Genomic DNA, 18,833 nt, shown 5'->3' with positions numbered 1-18,833 from the left:
TACCTGTAAAAGCATGTATAGTGGCTTAGTACATGCTTATAAAGGAGGCCCCTATAAAAGATCAGGGGCGGTAGTTCTCAATGTGCTGAAAACTTCTTGCCCATATAATGCAGGTCAGGTGGACACAGGAAGCCCATTTCAGGGGCCCAACTTAAAAGAGCAAGTTTTAAAAAGGCACGTGACCAAGGGCGTGCCTTCGATGGATTGTAATTACCATTTTATCTTCTTCTTCTTCGAGTTCAATAGACCAAGCAATGGGAGGTTTGACTTTTGTGCATTCTGGAGGATCGAAACAGTGGATTGCAACGTCAAGACTAAAGAAACTGTCCCTAGAAAAGCGCAACTCAAGATGTATTAGATGAAGTGATCTAGAGGAGAGTAGGAAGGATCTCTCTGAGAATGAAGACTTTAGCAATTCTGAATCGGATGATTCTGTGAGCCTGGGTAGCATCGATCTAGGCAGATCGAAGGACATCACTGAGGAAGATAACTTTGAAACGGAAGTATTATTTCATGAGGATGAGGGAGCTGATTGCCAAAGTGTTGAGGGAAGTCCGAAGTTTACGATGGAACGACAGAAGGCAACTATGGCTAGGACGCAGCACGCAGGTTCTATCTCTACTCGCAAGGGAGATTAGCCCTTTAGCCTAGGAAGAACAAGTTTTTGGTTTGGAAAGGAAAGACTTTAACGGAATGGTCTGTAATGTACTGCTTGAAGCCAGACAAAAGTAGAAGACTAACTCAGCTGCTGAAGTCGACAAGTTGCTGATTTCCTCCAAAAAATCTCCTATGCAGATCAAACAACAGGAAAAAAGATTAGGCTTGCCCCCCTTTGCTGGTCCCTCTCCCTCAGAAGAAGCCCACCTGGTCCCCAACAATGTAGGTATTTTTGTCCATTCGGTTTTAGTTACTAATGTTATTCCTGCGGTTGAAATAAATACTCCAGCATCCCAAGAGGAATTATTAGGCGGGGAAGAAGGCAGAGAGCTTAGCACTGGTGAAGGTGAGAGGAGTGAGGTAGAGTTGGAGGTTAAGAAAAAAGCAGGAGGAAGAATTAGAAAGAATATGGGAGCCGATCTGGGTATTACTGGAGGGGTATAAAGCAGAGGAGGGATTAGATGGCAGGGAACATGAAGCAAGTCCTCAGAACAAGGAGTGTTACAGAAGTTCTAGGTTGGCGAGGAGGTGGGTGAAGTCAGTGGGTCGGCTAAAAAGACAGGGGAATATGCAAAGGAAAAAGAAAAAGAGATCAGAGGTGGAGAGACTAAACTCAGATATAGAGGGTGATATCGAGTTTAGTGGAAGGGGAGAGAGAAGGAAGGGTTCTTTGTGAGCTGGAACTAGGTTAGAAAGGGGTGTCTGAAAGGAGCCTTACAATGAAAATCATTAGATGGAATGTGAGAGGGTTAGGGAGTGCAAGAAAAGGAAGGACAATTAAAGATTTGCTGAGACAAGAGAAACCTGATATAGTCATGTTTCAGGAAACCAAGTTGGCAGAATTGGATAGAAGATGGGTCAGAAGTGTGTTGAAATCAAGAGGAACCTGCTGGACTTTAGCTCCCTCTTGGGGAGCCTTGGGAGGGATAGTTACCCTATGGAGGGAGGAGGATGTTGTAGAATTAGTTGAAGAACTTATAGGAGATTCTCTGTGTCTTTAAAATTCAGAAATGTGAAGGACGGATTCACTTGGGTGTTAACTAATGTCTACGGGCCAAATAGTTATAGAGAAAGGAAGGAAATGTGGGAGGAGATGTATGGAATAGAAGGCTCGTGGGATGGCCTGTTGTGCTGGGGGGGATTTCAATGTAATCTGGTTCTGTAATGAATCAAATAATCCCCAAAGAATGATTACTACAAGCATGAGAAATTTCAATGACTTAATTAACACTTGTGGTCTAAAGGAATTACCCCTTCGACAATCTAATTTTACTTGGTCTAATTTCCAAGAAAACCCTCTTTGCTCCAGACTTGATAGGTTCCTTTTTAATGTAGAGTGGGAGGATAATTGGAGGAATTTGGTGGCTAGAACTCTTCCTAGAGTTACTTCTGATCACTGCCCTATCCCATTAGGTCAAGAAACTCTAGGCTTTGGACCACGACTTTAGATTTGAGAATATGTGACTGACTCATCCGGAATTTGAACGATTGGTTGGTGAGTGGTGGAATGAAGAATTGAGAGGGGTAAAGTGGAAAGGTGTAAGGTTCCACAAAAAGTTGAAGAGATTGAGAGCCAAGATTAAAGAATGGAATCGGGAGCATTTTGGAAGGATGGAGGAACAAAAGAATAATTTGTTGTCTCATGATCTAGACTCCAAAGAATCATAATGAATCATGAATGAGCAAGAAAGGAATTTGAGAAGAAGTTTAAAAAAGGAATTGGAATAAGTCCTTCTTAGAGAGGAGATTTCTTGGAGGCAAAAGTCAAGACACAAATGGATCAAAGAAGGGGATGGCAACACCAAATTTTTCTATGCGTTGGCTAATGGGAGAAGAAGAAAAAACTGCATGGCCAAATTAGAAGTGGATGGAGAAGAAGTCACAAACCAAGATGAGATAGCCTAAGTGTTGGTGGATCATTTCAAATCAATTGTAGGGAAGCCATTGAACAATAGACTAAGTCTGGAAGGGTTAGATTGGCCCAGGCTGTGTTTAAGGAATTTGAGGACAATAATAAAGTAGGCCCTGGAGTTAATGCTACTTTCATAGCCCTAATCCCTAAGAAGAAAGAAGCAAAAAATCCTGAAGATTTTAGGCCGATCAGCTTGGTGACTAGCATTTACAAAATCCTGGCTAAAGTGTTATCTTTGAGGATTAAAGTAGTGCTGCCCTCCATCATTAGTCAAGCCCAAGGAGCATCGTGCAGGGGAGACAAATAATGAATCAGATCCTAATAGCTAATGAGTGTGTTGAGGATTTGAGAAAGTCCGGAAATCAAGGTTTTGTTTGTAAGTTGGATTTAGAAAAGGCCTATGATTTTGTGGATTGGAGCTTTTTATTAGAGGTCCTAGGGTGTTGTGGATTTGGAGTTAGATGGTGTAATTGGATAAAAGGCTGCATAAGTTCTTGCCATTTTTCGGTCTTGGCTAATGGAGTAGTCAAGGATTTTTTCCCAGCTTTTAGAGGTCTAAGGAAAGGTGACCCCTTTCCCCTTTCCTCTTCACCCTAGTTGCAAATGTTTTTAGCAGTTTGATCTCTAAGGCAGACATGGAAGGAGTTGTGAGAGGTTGGAAGATAGGAAGGAACGGAATCAAGGTGACCCAGTTACAGTTTGCTGATGACCTAATAATCTTTTGTGAAGGGGGTGATAGGAGAATAACAACAAACCTCAAATCTCTGAACAAGCACTTTGAGAGAGTATCCAATCTAAAAATAAACATGGATAATAGTTTCGTGGTGGGTGTGAATTTGGATGAGAGGGCTATTGAGTCTGTGGTTGAGTGTCTAGGTTGTCCCATTTCCTCCTGGCCCTTACAATATTTAGGTATACCTCTAGGAGCCAACCCTAAGGAGAGCACCTTTTGGGCTCTGGTTCTGGAAAAGTTTAAGAAAAGGTTAGCTTCGTGGAAAAGGAACTATAATTCTTTAGGGGGTAAAGTAACATTACTGAAAGCTTCCCTAGCAAATCTGCCGATATATTACTTCTCTGTGTTCAGGATTCTTGTTAGGGAGGCCAAAAAGTTGGAGGGATTTATGAGAAATTTTCTTTGGGAGCCAGGGGAGGAAAAAAAGGATCATATAATAAATTCTGGAATAGTGTGTAGGAGGAAAGTGGAGGATGGGCTGGGACTAGGGAATTTAGTTTTGAATAATAAAGCTCTCTTAGGAATGTGGTTGTGGAGGTGGCCCTTAGAACGGGAGAGACTACGGCATGAGGTGATAGATAGTATACATGTCAGTTTGGGAAATGGATCGAATGCTGGCGTATCACGTCGAGCCATGTTGGCAACTCCTTGGAAATCAATTTAGAGTATCCTCCCTCATTTCCTCAACTTTATCAGTTTTGATGTCAATTCTAGTACTTCTGTTTTGTTTTGGGAAGACATCTGGGTGGGCAATTCTGCCCTTAAGTACATTTTCCCTTCTCTCTATTCCCTTTCTCTCTACAATGATAAAGTAACCTCTCACTTTCTTCCAACATCTGTTTCTCCATTCTCTCAGAATTGGGCTTTGGGTTTTGTAGGGGCTTGAGGGATCATGAATTCTCTTGTGTTTCAGACCTTTTGTCACTACTTAAAAGTGTTTTTCTGGACCCTCTCAGATCTGATGGAGACTTTTGTCCCCTCATCCAAAAGGTTACTTCACGTGTGCCTCCTTCTTTAAGTCCCTTTGCTCTTCCTCGGGATAGTTGGGTTTTCCAGCTAAGGAGATCTGGTCTAGACCTGTACCTCCTAAAATTATTATTTTCTGCTGGGAGGTGTTCTATAGGAAAATCAACACTTTAGACTTATTGCAGAAGAGAAGGCCTTCCATGTGTTTGTCTCCTCACTGGTGTGTACTTTGCAGGGCTAATGGTGAGGATTGCTCCCACTTACTTTTAACCTGTTCTTTTTCTGCTGCTATTTGGGGTTGGATCTTTGCCTTGTTTGGGTGCAGGTGGAGCTTGATTACAGCCGTAGATCAGCTCTTTGACCCTTCCTCCTTTGTGTGGCCCACAAAAACTGGTAAAACAATGTGGAGGTGCATTAGAGCTGCTGCTTTGTGGACAATTTGGGAAGAAAGAAATGCAAGGCTTTTCCAAGAGAAGGAGAGAAATATTCAGACTGTAAAGGATTGTATTTTGACTAGGGAAATCCACTAGCTGAGATCATTGGACTCCTTTAAAATATTCTCTTTTGATGACATATGGAGGAACTGGATAGTTGTGGCTAGTAGCAGTACCAGGAAGAACAAGGTACCAGCTGTGTGGGTGCCTCCTTCTGAAGGCTGGACAAAGTTGAATTTTGATGGTAGTAAGGCAATTCAGGTCCCTCAGGGATAGGAGGGGTGCTGAGAGATAAAGACAGCAATATATTAGCTTTATTCTCAGGCTCCGTGGGTATAGGAGACTCTATTAGAGCTGAGCTTCTAGTGGCGGTACAAGGTATTCAGATTGTAGACCAGTTAGGAACATAGTTTTCAAGGTGCCAGGGCGAGGCTAGGCAACCACAGGGCGCCTAGGCGCCTAGGCGTTGGAATTTTAAAATATTAATTTTTTGAGTTTCTACTTTATCTATGCTTTTGTAAGCTATTTTATTGGTTTTGTGTGCTAACTAGCAAGCATGTACACTAACTATTATCTCTATAAATCATTCAAATCAGTATAAAACTATAAATTTCATATAACTAGCAAGCATGTACACAGTACACTAACTAGCAAGCATGTACACTAACTATTAACTAAAAAAAATAAATAAATAAGTGCAGGAACTAGGAAGGGAGGAGAGGAGTATAGGGGATTAGGGGCAGGGAGGAGTATAGACCCCTATTTTCTCAAAAAAAAAAAGGCACTGAGAGTCTGAGACTATCGACCGAGAAAACAGTCAGGGGCAAAGCCCCTGTTTTTTCAAAAAAAAAAAAGGAACTGAGACTAGGACTAACGACTGAAAACAATCAGGGGCGGAGCCCCTGTTTTTTCAAAAAAAAAAGGCAAAAAATGACTGAAGGTGGTTAAACCGCTTAGTTGCCTTGACTACTATGGTTAGGAATTCAGAATCTGCTTATTGAAGGAGACTCCAAAGTTGTTGTGGGTTGGTTAAGAAATCTAGATTCAGTTATTCGGTGCTACAGGGATATTATGAGGAAAGCGAATTGGTTTTCAAGGAAAATGACTGTTAATTCACAGTGGGTGGGTAGAACAGCTAATACCATAGCGGATGGGTTATCTAAGCAAGGGGTATCAAGGGAACATTTATTCTGGGCAGCTCTCTAAACTTTCATTTCCTAGGAGAGGTACCAGCTCGTGCCTCTCCTTGGGCAGTCTGTACTGTAATATCATATTGTTTTCTCTTGAATAAAATATCACTCATTTATCAAAAAAAATGAAGGAATCAGTACAATACTTTACCTTTTGCTGATAAAACGATTAGAAAATAAATTAAAAAGAATCTCAAACAATACCAACATTCTATAACCCAACAAGTCTGAAAATTAGTGTAGGAATTGGAAAACTGATTTATTTCTACACATGGCACTAAATAGGATGGTATGGAGAAACAGGATTCATGTAGCTGACCCCATATGTTGTGTGAGTAGAGATGGAATAAGGACTTTGATTTATACTGTTTTTAATACAACAATGTATTGTACAAACAAAATTTGAGAGAAGTTAAATTTCTTTATAATATGTATCTCTACGTAGAACTGATAGTTCTGATACAAACTTATGTATAACTTATATGACCCAAGGATAAATAAAGGAAAAAAAAAACAATTAGCTTCTGATAGGGTTTAAAATGATTTTAAGAGTAAAGACAGAGATTGGTTAGTTGGGAAGGATCTTGAGGGATTTAATTACAGGATTTTATGACTGAAGGTACAGGAAATACAATGCAACTACTGTTCATCAACAGTCCTTGATACATCAAGAAGAGGGTCTGCACAGCACTACAATCAACACAATGAAGTCACTTGAAGTGACCATATAAATTTGATCAAGGTTTAAAATGTTGGTGTCAGTGGAAATATTGGTTGTCCATATATAAGAAACATGTCGGAAGTATTGTAAAAATTATAGACATGGAAACATTGTAAATATGCAAAATATAGAATGGTATTTTTTTAAATGACAAAAAAAGCATAGGCATACCTTTTTAAATTATTATTTTGTTCCAAATTGCTAAAAAAGGCTAAGAAACTAAGGTTATAGACAAAAGAATACGTTCAGAAGTTGCTCTGTAAACCTTAAGATCTGGAGCTTCATGATAGAATGAGGTAAAGCAACTTTTTTTTTTGATAAATGAGTTAAAGCAAAATTTCAACTCAGAAAATGTAAATGGTTGTAATAGATCAACCAAATAATCTATTACACAAAGAAAAACTAATATTTAACTTCATGCTTGAAATGAATATTTAGCTAGCTCAAAGTGGTAATCATGTAAGTTATGTGGGCAATAACATTGTTACTCCACATATCTACAATATTATCACCAATTTATGTTATAATACTATCTCTTGTACTCCATGTAGTGCTGGTAGTTTTCACTGGGAAATATGTATGTTATGGAAACTATCTATTGTAATTACATACTCCACGTAGTGCTGGTAGTTTTCAATGGAGAATATGTTGATTCCCGGTAAAGTTTTGTGTTGCTATCCATGGAAATGGAAATATGTCGTGGAAATATTGGGGAAATTGGGGACATTTTAAGAACTGAGAGTTCAGATCTGAGAATAAAAGAAAAGAGAATATAGAGGAGATTGGAGAAGAATAAACAGGCAGCTGCTCCCCTATTTTGTTCTGATACCATGTAGTTTATATTCATTCAATAAAAAAGAAAAAATAACAAGAGAGGGAGAGAGGGAAAATAGAAAGAAGGGGTGAAGAGAAACCAATCAATCTCTCTCCCAGTTAGCAAAGATATTTATAGATTATGGTAACAGGCTGAATGACAATTGTGCCCCTAATGAGTATGGAACAGTAACATTAAGTAGGGGCAGAACAGTGACTCAACAATATAAAGGAAAAAATACATGAATACCCTGTCAACATGCTCTCATTTAATCATGGGAAAAGACTAAAACTTGGTGGATAGGATATTACAGTAGTGGAAGGAAATTAAAAGGGAAAATCTATCAAAAAAATGAAATTAAAAGGGAAAGACGTCATGGTGGAGTAAGCAGAAAAATGCAGGGATAAAGTCATTTTATTTGAGTGTGAAGAGGCTTAGAGATTGGTCTTTAGCTCTTAATGATTTTGAGGGTACCCCAAAATGAAGATTTTGAATGTAATTTTTGGGCATCCATAAAGTGGAACTGAAAGCTTTGTAATTTTGTTTTTTATCTTTTGTCTTTTTAGTGGTGATTTCTTATCACCCTTGGGATGCACCCTTTTGTTTTTATCAATAAAATTTTCTTTTTATTACCAGAAAAATGATGTAGGAATTGGGACAGATGATGACCAGGCTGGAGGAGTTGTGGCAGTGACGATAAAATGGGAACCCCAGCAGCATGATCTTAGAAGTGATGTGGTGGAAATCAAGCACATTAGATAAGGGAAGATAAGGAGAGCTATGATCACAATAACCTTGTCAAGACATGTGCTGGGAAAAAGGGTTTGTTAATTTAAAATAGATTTCAAATTTTGAATATGAACTGCCTAAGACTAATAGAGGGGGTTAAGTGGGTAACAACGCAGTGTCTTGAGAAGTTATGTCAGATGGGTATAGGTGGGAGATTTGTTGCGATTGTACAGGGGGGAGAGAATATCAAAACAGATCAGGGGGTGTCTATCTAGGGGAGATGCATCATATGGTGGAAATGGGACTAGCAAGGGACACAGGGGAAGTGGCAGCTAACACCTTAATACTTTTAGTGCCCAAGAGATGGACTGCACCGGGCTTTTGCTAAATTAGGTGCCTAACCAAGGGTCAACTGTGGCTAGACCAATCAACCCAGAATCTGAGTTGGGTCAGGTTCAGATTGGTTTGTGTTGAGTTGGTCCGGTTTGTTTTTATTTAGTTAGGAAGTTGTTGGGCTTTAGGCCCATTAGTTTATGTTTTTTTAAGTTGTGACTGTTCAGCTTTTAGTAGCCACCCTACTAAGGGCATCCTTGTAATATCTCATCTTTTAAGTTAAGTATAAATATAATTAGAGGTAGGCGGCTAGGGTTAATTTTATAATCCTGGTTGACTTCCTACTCTTTTCTTCTTCTCCTTTCTTCTCTACTGCTGAAATCTTCATCTTCCCCCTCTTTCCTTTCACAAGAAACTCGACTGAATCAGCAATTAGTGATTTCTACTGTTTGAATTTTATTAACTCTATCAGCCCAAATTGAACTTCTTCCTTGAATCATGTTGGCTGTGATCCAGCCAAGAGAATATAGTGGAGGATATCCTCGTGTTGCCTAAGCAAGAGGCAAGTCTGCAACAAGGCATGACCCTGTTGGTTGAGTGCAAGCTTGAGAGTGAAGGAATTGCTGAACAACAATGATACAAAGAAAGTTCTGACATTAGCAGTGCGAAAGGACAAGATGGAGGATGCAGAACTCCAGCTGGAAATGAATGAAGTCCTCTAAGCATTGTTTCATCAGAATGGTCGGCAGTTGGGGAGGTAGCATCTTTGTCTCTAAAAGAGAGGCTTAGCACAGAGTGTAGATTTGGTGTTCACAACTAGGGGAAATGGAGTGTATCCTTCCTCATGGATGCTTCAAAGTTCATGGAATTTGATGCTTTTCTGTGTGTGTAACTAATGGGCATGGAAGAGGTAAATACGTATTTCATAATGGAGGTGGAGAAGAGAGTGAGAATAGAAGGGAAGAATTCAAAGGGAGCTATTTAACTAGCATGGGGATTAAATGAGCACACAGGATCTTCTGGTAAAGGCAGAAAAGCGGGAAGGAGGGTAGAAGTGTAGAACTACTCCTTGATGTTGGAGGAAAGCGTGGGGGTAACAGGTGTAGGATAGAAACATAGAACCAGCCATAATCTTGTGGAACATAATAGGTCTAACTTCAGGTTGATGGTAGCAGGCTTGTATGTGAAAAATTGGAAGGCAGATAGTCTTTGTTTACTGGAAACAAAAAAGGATGGAAACTCAAATAATTATTAGTATTTGGGGGAGATTGCAACTGTGACTAGGTGTCATTGCCAGATGAATGCATGGCTGGAGGTATGGTAATAGTATGGTATACTAATGTAGTTGTAGTGAAGGACAAGGAAATAGGGCAATTCCTATTTCTCTCATCTATTTTTTGGTAATAAATAAAATGAAAACTTTTACTAAAAAGAAGATAGATAAACAAACAGGTGACAAGATATCACCCCCAAAATAATACCCAAGACCCACGGAAACACAACCCTTCATCCCTTTCTTTAGTTACAAAAGAAACGAAGACAACAAAAAACGAAAAGGTCAAAACAAATCCCAGAAACCAATCAAGACCCAAGAACCCCTTTAATAGGCCCCACCCCAATACAGTCCTTTCAATAACATACCCCTCAGAAATCCTCTTCAGACTTTTCTTCATTCAACGGATATCTCTCCTCCAGGTCCTTGAACAGCTTCTTTGTCATTTCTTTCCCTCCTAACACCCAAAATCCTAAAGCCTTGTTTGTTTGAACTGCAGTTTCCACTACCTTGTCCACATCTACATTCTTTTCTACCTTTCTAACTCTGTCAAACAAGTCACCACCTCTTCTTACTCATCAGAATTGTCTTCCTTTGAGATCTTGTCCATTTCCTCATCTTTTTTTCTCTTCGCCTGAGTTGCCTTCCCCTTAACCAGCATACTGTCCCCTTCCCTCCACCTCTCTTTTGCATGGAACTTTCTAATTGACCTTTATGAAGAAGTCCCACATCCTCTTTTTCAACCTCAAACTTTGACTTATCAAGGTCACTGCTTCTGGAAAAGTTCTTTCCTTTAATTTTGGTCTTCAAAACCCTTCTCTTATATGTCCTCTTGAATTTCCTGCAAGGACCAACCCCAAAAATGCATTCCTTGAATTGGTGAATAACTTTTGTAACATGAATTAATTGTCCATTGTTTGGAACTTTGGCCTTTCTCGACACAACTTCAATCCTCAAAGGTTTAACGTTCCCTTCTAACATATTTTTCTCTATTTTCCTTCTTAAATTCACCCCAAACTTTCCAATAAAAACCTATTTGACAGTGGGTAGATTTGGTGAGACCCCTTGCGCCAATGGAAATTCATTTTCGATGGAGCAATCTTTTCCTTCTTTTTCCATATTCAAGTTGCTAACATCAGAGATCAAAATTAAGTCTTCAGTGGCCAAATCCAAAGTTGTTCTTAGCTCTTTAAATAAAATGTTGGCCTCCTGGTTTTTCTGCCTAACCTGTTTGCATCTTTCAGACATGTTTGATCTTTAAGTTCTGTTCTGTTATTCCGTACCACCAGTAGAAATCTGCTGAAACAAAAATCTTTAAAGAAAGGAGAAAAGAAGTGTTTTTTGAGAGAGAAGAGAAGAAGAGAAGAAGAGAAGAAGAGAAGAGGTTGAGAAAGAAAGAGAGAGCAATCAGATCTGGCTGCCCTCTCCCATTAGTATTTATACTTTAAGTAAAACTAGGTACAATGACTGATATGCCCTTCTATGGTGGCTGATTCAAAAAACTCAAAAACACTACTCCAAAGGGTCCGAACAAGTATGCTGTGGTCTGCACTCCCTAACTAAACAAATAATAAACAAAATCAACTAATAAAATTGTAAAAAATCCTCAACACTCCCCCTCAAGTTGGTAGTATATGTCAAACATTCCCAAATTGCGTAGGCCATGTTCAAGCTTATTTCTTCTAACCCCTTTGGTAAAGACATCTACAAACTATAATTTAGAGGAGATATAAGGTAGACATCCACCATTGATTGTTTTTTACTCTTCCATGAAATTAAATTTCCTCCCACAAAAGGTACATTCCCCTGATGTAGATCTCCTGTCATCTAGACAACTTTCCTAATATGCATGTGTATAGGACTCCAATTTCAAATTCCCATTATCTGTGAATAAAATTCCTCTACCAGGATGTTTCTTCAGGTATGCAAGGATGTGTATAGCCTTTTGCAACTAACCTTGCTTTGTACCTCCCCATGCTGCCATTGGCCTTGTACTTTACAGTGAACACCCATCTACATCGAACTGTATCTTTCTCCATGAAGATCAACTATTTCCCACATCTGATTCTTAACCAAAGCCTCCATTTCTTCCTACATAGCTATTCTCCGCTCAGGTTTGGAGAGAGCCGCACTGGCATTCCTTGGTATAGATATAGAGTCTAGGGAAGAAATGATGGCATGATAGGAAGGAGATAGGACACTGTAGGAAAGATGATGTGAAATGCAATGGGTTGTACACATTGTCTTTCCCTTGCGGAGTTCAATGGGAAGATCAAGACCAACTACAGCATCAGTGTTAGGTACAAAAGTATCATTAATGGAACTAGAAGCAATAGCAAGCTCAAGGGAAATAACCTAGAATTATATCAGCTAAGCATGGAATCTCGAATGGATTGACATAGTGTGATGCGACTTCTCCTGGTGTAGCATGTGTGGAGTCAACCCTTTTGCATTGGTGCTGAAAGAACTGTGAGGCATGTTGTAATGGGTCAGGTAGTACCACTAGAGGAGTTGATGGTGGAGCTAATGGAGCAGATGAAGGGCTAGGAAGAGGAAGAGGAATAGGCTATGAGCTCTGCCCCCAAAACACTCCCCCTAAGGAGAACCACTAGAGAAAAAGTATGTAGACTCAAAGAAAGTGACATCCATAGTGACAAACCTGATCCCTGACATTGGATCGTAACAACAATAACCCTTCTGGTTTTGAGCATACCCAAGAAAGACACATTTCTTGGCCAAAGGATCCAACCCTATGATGTGGACCAAGAATGTGAACAAAACAAACACACCCAAAAACCCTCAAAGGTATATGAAATATCTCCCCTTTTGGAAATAGAAGGTTGTATTGGCACCTTAAACCCAAGGATGCGTGAAGGTACATGGCTGATCAAGTACATAGTTGTGAGAACCACATCTCCCCAAAAAATGAATAGGGACTAAAGCACACACCATAAGATTTCTTGCCACCTCCACAATGTGTCTATTTTTCCTCTCTATTACCCCATTCTATTGTGGTGTATAAGTACAACTACTTTGATGAATCATCCCATGCTCCAAAAAATTGTGGCCAAATTCTTCTCAAAGTATTCTTTGGCATTGTTTGATCTAAAAATCGTAGTCCTTCAAGTTGTGTGAGAACCATCTGGTAGAACTGTTGCACCAAAATAGGTACCTCATCATGCAATCTCATCAAATATATCCAAAAATACTGAGTGTAATCATCCACGGAAAAAAAAAAATAATGGTAACCACCTATGGATGAAAAATGATAAGGGGCCCATGCATCAATATGAACAATATCAAAAGCAGAACTTCTTTTATTACTTGGCTTAAAAAAATGTCTATGATGCTTCCCCAACTGACAACTTTCACATTCTAGACTAGACAACTGAATGGGTCAAAAAGTTTTGGAAACAATCATCGTAATGAATTGAAGGAAGGATGACCAATACCTGACAACGGGGGACCAAGGATAATCTCTTGAATAGGAAGCTATGTTGGCAGGTTCTGGTGCAATAGCCCTTTCCTCTAAGTGGAGCTGTTGGTCTATAGTTCTAGACAGTGGATACTTCTGGAGGGACCCTCTCCATTCTCCTTTGTCCTTGTTGTGTCTGTGTTTCTCCAATTTGTTGGAGCTGACAGGCTCTTACAGAGCCCCTCACGTTGCTGCATTCCTGACTTAGATTCCCGTTGGGAGAAGTGAATTGTACAGCCTCAGCAACATCTGTCATCACCTTCTCTGAATAACTAGGCTCCTTCACAGTTCTGACCAAGTCTTGGGCCACTTCAACTTGTCCTTCTTAAAACTCTCTTCCAAGAAAACAGCTCTGTATAAAAACTCTCTTCATTCAAATTCTCTGGGCTGAACTTGTCCACACTGCCTATATTTGATGACTCAAATTAATCTACCTCACTTTCTTCATTGCTAGACACCTCCACCTCTTTGGAAAGCATCTCCTGAACAACAGATGGGGGTTTCCTAAACTTGAGATTGTGACGTTCTAGCAAGCAAGCTAGATTTCCTTTGCTTGGAACCCAGGACCAGGTGGAAGTTGCCACCCTCCTGCTATTCCCTCAAGACGAGCTGTGAGTTTTGGTCACAGGGGACGACGATGGACCAATACTTACGTCCATCACCGCCCCAATCTTCTTGGTCACTGCTCACTTGAAGCAACATGTGCCTCTTTTAGGTCCAGGCCCACAACATTGGTTTTAACCGGCCCGTTAGTCTTGAGTGGGCCTTTTCCTTTAACACCCTTCTTATCTCACACCTGACCATTAACAAAGTCGCATGTTGGGCCTTTTCCTTCAACTACAATCTTCTCTTGCATGTGACCACTAAGAGAAACACCAGTTGCACTCCGGTTCACTACAGCTTCCCGACTTGAGTCAATGGATTGGCCAGAAAATGGTTTTCTCCTGAGCCTTCTAATTTTGTTTTGAAATTTTGAACCTCCTGCAAAAGCTTGCTACCATTAAAGCCACTTTGACGGAAGCTCCTCTGGTATCCCAGGTCCTTTGGGCATAGGTCTGTAATAAGGCATGGTGAAGAAAGGACCGTGGCTGTGTTTTCTTGGCCAATAGGAGTGGGTGACTCCCTAATGGCTGAAGTATTAGCTCTCCGTCCAGGGCTGAGATTGGTAAAGCAGCTGGGTCTTCAACAGATTGAAGTGGAAGGGGACTCAAAATTGATGATAGGGGGACTGCAAACAGGTACTGAGTAGGGGTAAGCATAATTCAGTTAAAACCGGAAAACCAAACTGAAATTTCGGTTTCAGTTTAATCGGTTTTCTGGTCGGGTTCGTTTTTATTATTCGATTATTTTGTATTTTGGTTTTCGGTTTCGGTTATCATAATTGATAAATCAGTTAACCGAAAAAACCGATTTAATTTTACTCATTGATAAGATTAGGGGGCATTTGCATCATTTGAATCTATCATTTACTCAACACAGTGGACATCTGTTACAATTAATTACTTAATCAATAGGGTAGTACATTTACTACCACTAGACTACGAACTTGCTACTCATAACCTAGTTCCAACGGCATTGTCAATCTTGATGATAACACTACTCGGCAACCTCCCCGAGAAAGCTTCTCAAAACAAAACAAACCCATCCAATGTGGGTCCCACTTGGTCCTACACGTCACGCCTTCATAAACCCCTCCTCAATCAGTTCGTCACTTCGTCTTCTTCTCTCCTACTCCCTTCTCCTCTATAAAAGATAGGAACCGACTGTCCATCTTGGAACCGCTTCGCGCTTCCCGGAACCAATCTCCGGCATGCTGCAGTGTCAATCCCTTGAGGCTTCCCTGTCCTGTTGAGTATCAACCACCGAGTGCCACGGCTGCGGGCTGCGAGCTTCCGCTGCGTCTTCTTTGCCTCTGTCAGCTGCAGTTCCGTCTTCTTTGCCTCTGCTGGCTGCCACTATGTCTTCTTTGCCTCTGTCGGCTGCAGTTGCATCTTCTTTGCCTCTGCCAGCTGTCAGCCTGCTGCTGAGGGCGTCTTCTTCTTCTTCTTCTCAGTTTTTGATACAACACAGAAGGATTGACTTAATTTCAGTTTTAACCGAAATATCTGAAATAACCAAAAAAAATTCGGTTCGGTTTAAACGGTTTCTATATATTTCGGTTTCGGTTCTGTTTGCCATCTTATTAAATTGTTTTTTTGGTTCAGTTTTGAACCGAAAAAACCGAATGCTCATCCCTAGTACTGAGGACTTGGACTCACAGGCAGAACTTGAGGAAGATTACAAGCCTTTTGAGAGAGCTTGGAGTGCCATTTAGATGGGTTAGAAGGTCAGCAAATGGTTTGTCTGACTATCAAGCCAAACAAGGGACAAACAGGGGAGATTTATTCTGGGCTGAGCTGTAATAGTAAATCTGCTAGGGGTTGGAATCCCTAGTTTAAGGGATTGGACCTTTGTATCCTTCAATTTATCCAATCTTAATGAAAGTTATAGTTTCCTATTAAAAGCAAAAACTAGGGCTTGGAGAGAGTGCTTGAACTGTAGGGCTCATAAACGAAGTTAAAAGCAGCCATGTAATTTTCTTTTAAAAAGTTGGACACTTAAGACATTTTTGACACATCTGAAACATGTCTGACTGTTTTCCTTGCTGGGGCCACATGTTACCAATTTAGACCTATTTTAACATTAGGGGAAAGGTTCAAAAGTTAATACAAGCACTATCTTGCCTTTTAGATCCTGTTTCAACATTATCAAACAACACTTGAGATTTAATTTCATGTCTGAAAAAATTTTGAGCAGGCTGAAAGTGGTAATCATGTCCATTATAGGCAATAAATCCTAGTACTCAACAGATCTGCAACATTGTCATCAACTTAAGTCGTACTCCATACAGCACTGTAGTTTTCACTGGGTAAATATGTTATAATACTACCATTCAACATATCTCGGGAATAGTATGTTTTAGTGGGTCACTTCACATGGGAGGTATGGAAGCAAAAGAAATGTTTACAGTTATGGGTTAGGTAGCTGAGCTAATCTAACATTTAATGAAGGGCAATTTGACACAAATGTTATATAAAATGTTCTTTTTTTCACAAAGTAATTAAGGTTCTGGTTACCAATTGAAGAGTAAAATCTATTATTCCTTCCATATGGTACATTTTTTGAATAATGCATTATGCTTGTCCAGTAGACATTCTAAGGAAGGAAAAGCAAAATTAGCAACATGATTAGATTATTGCAATATGGTGGTACAGTTGTATCTTTTCTAAAGGGATGTTTGTGCTAACAAATTCAACTCTTCAAAATTTACCTTGATCTTTTATCCTGACATTGGTAAACTAGTTTCTAGGTTCTATTGTTTTATTGTCTATTTTCCTTATATATGGTGGGATAGTGGGTATCACTTTGCTTAGTTATATGACTTATATCATGATTTGCCACAAAACTTAACATCATTGCAAGTAAATTAATATTGGAATTCTTCTTTTCATCGAGAATGTGCCTTGATTATAAAAATGGGATTTTTATTGATAGAAAAAATATTTATCAGCTTTATACAATAATTTCTTACCTGATAAGATTTCTTTAGTCCTCGCATTCTCTGGTTTAGTCATGGGATTATGCCATTTTGTTTTATAGAAACATTTATTTTGTATTCATATCCTATGGTGCAGAGCTGTTCGTATTGCACCCTTCTCTAACAGGCTGGCTCAAGCAGTTCCTTCAAGTATCCAGGGTCTTAGATGCTTGGCCAACTATGAAGCATTAAGATTTTCACAGCCTATAAGAACACTGGCAGAAAAAATGGTTGATCGGATGGTTAAGAATAGCTCCATGAGTGGTGGGAAGTATGTATCAGTGCATCTCCGGTTTGAAAAGGTGCTTGTCTCATTAGAGAATTGCAGTCTTGAATCCTTATGTTTTTTGTATTTGTACTTTTATAGTATTTCTAAACATGGGTATTCCTTTCGTTGAAGGATATGGTTGCATTTTCATGCTGCATATATGATGGTGGTGAGGAAGAGAAACGAGAAATGGATATTGCTCGAGAACGAGGTTGGAGAGGCAAGTTTAATAAAACTGGTCGAATAATAAGGCCTGGAGCAATACGAATGGATGGAAAATGTCCATTAACTCCATTAGAGGTAAATAACTGTGACTAGATTTTTTTTTCAAAAATATTGATTTAATGTTGTAATTAATTAGCAATCAATAATTGTAATAAGTTAGAAATCAAATATTAAGTTATCATAATTTTCATTTTAAGTAGGACATGAACCATAATAATTGAGTTTCAGTTATCTTCTTATTGACATTTAGTATTCAACTAGTTGAAAGTATACACAGCTTAATTTATTGAAAGAAATAAAGTATACACAGCTTAGATGAACTAGACTTGAGAAATTAACAATGCCAACTAGTAATGGGTCCCTGCCCACTGTTACCTATTATTTATACATTTACTTAAAGAATGAAAGTTACAAGTATGTTCATCATAACAAAAAGTAAAAGACCAAACTGCCCTTAGCACTAAATTTCTAAATTACAATATCTCCCTCAAGTGTAGCACAGGTGTCAATCATGCTCATCTTGCTTAATGTAGTATCTAACATAGCCCATTTAACTCCCTTAGTCAATCTGCTAGTTGGTGGTTGATCTTTACATATGGAAGCACATTTCATTGGTATGGTTTTTTTCTCTAATCTGTTAACTTCAATACACAGTTGTCAAGGCATGCCTAGGCGACAAGGCACCCATGGAGGGTCACCTCACTTAATTGCCAAGGCATTTAGTATATGGTACTTTTATACCTTTATGTTCTTAATTTTTAGGGAGTTACCAAATACCAAACCCAATTGGGCCTAAAAAACTGAGACAAATGTTGCTATTACAGTCTGTAATAACTCCTCCAATTCCTGAGGCCCCAGGATTACCAAGACTGCAACTGTCATAATTGAGTTTCAATCTCTAACACTCTAAGCATCTCATCTATTGTAATGCCACTGAATTCATCACACATGAGGTCCCAATGCTCAATTTTAATGTAGATGAGACCAATCAGCTCTCCCACCTGCAACACTTTGTTTTCAAAAATTCTATTACACCCAAAGAGAACTAAGAAGTGGTTTTCATACCTGAGCAATATAATGACAAGTCATGAAAAAGACCAGGTGACCAATAAAAAACTTAACTTTTGGGGGAATAGGGCCAGACAAGAAAGCTTTATCTGGGAAAGGATGTATAACAGAGAAATTCAGAATCTGGAATCCAAATTCAATTAATGCACATGATTAGGAATCCAATAAATGCACAAGATCAGGAAATTTGGAATCTCTCACTCTCCTTCTCAACCCAAGATTCCAAGACAGGCCACTATTATCAAGGGAAACTTGCTCAGTGATAGGTTTATGTTTAAGGGAAGAAAGGTTGTAGATTCTGGGGAAAGAAAGGCAAAGAGGAGGGTCTCCCCACCAAAAATCTCCCCAAAACTTCACTGTGTACCTGAATTAGCATATTGAACAAATTGTGAGAAGGTAGGGAGTAAAGACCAAATAGCTTTCCAAGGGCTTTTAAGGGTAGAATTTATTGGCAGTCT

General features: G+C 39.3%; 1 protein-coding gene across 2 annotated transcripts in view; it reads left to right on the top strand.

The window, feature by feature from the left end:
- The window catches only part of LOC104589416 (O-fucosyltransferase family protein), a 48,105-nt gene that overhangs the window by 21,109 nt on the left and 8,163 nt on the right, over positions 1-18,833 (top strand). For both annotated transcript variants that reach the window (XM_010247738.3, XM_010247740.3), the window contains 2 exons: positions 16,912-17,116; positions 17,215-17,382. In XM_010247738.3, coding sequence (XP_010246040.1) covers positions 16,912-17,116; positions 17,215-17,382 — 373 coding nt within the window. The remainder of the gene's footprint in view (positions 1-16,911; positions 17,117-17,214; positions 17,383-18,833) is intronic.

The sequence above is a fragment of the Nelumbo nucifera genome, chromosome 5 (genome assembly GCF_055504915.1).
Source record: "Nelumbo nucifera cultivar China Antique chromosome 5, China Antique-T2T, whole genome shotgun sequence".
NCBI classification, from domain to species: domain Eukaryota; kingdom Viridiplantae; phylum Streptophyta; class Magnoliopsida; order Proteales; family Nelumbonaceae; genus Nelumbo; species Nelumbo nucifera.
Note: the sequence above shows the minus strand (reverse complement) of the source record. Positions and strands in the feature narration are given on the sequence as shown.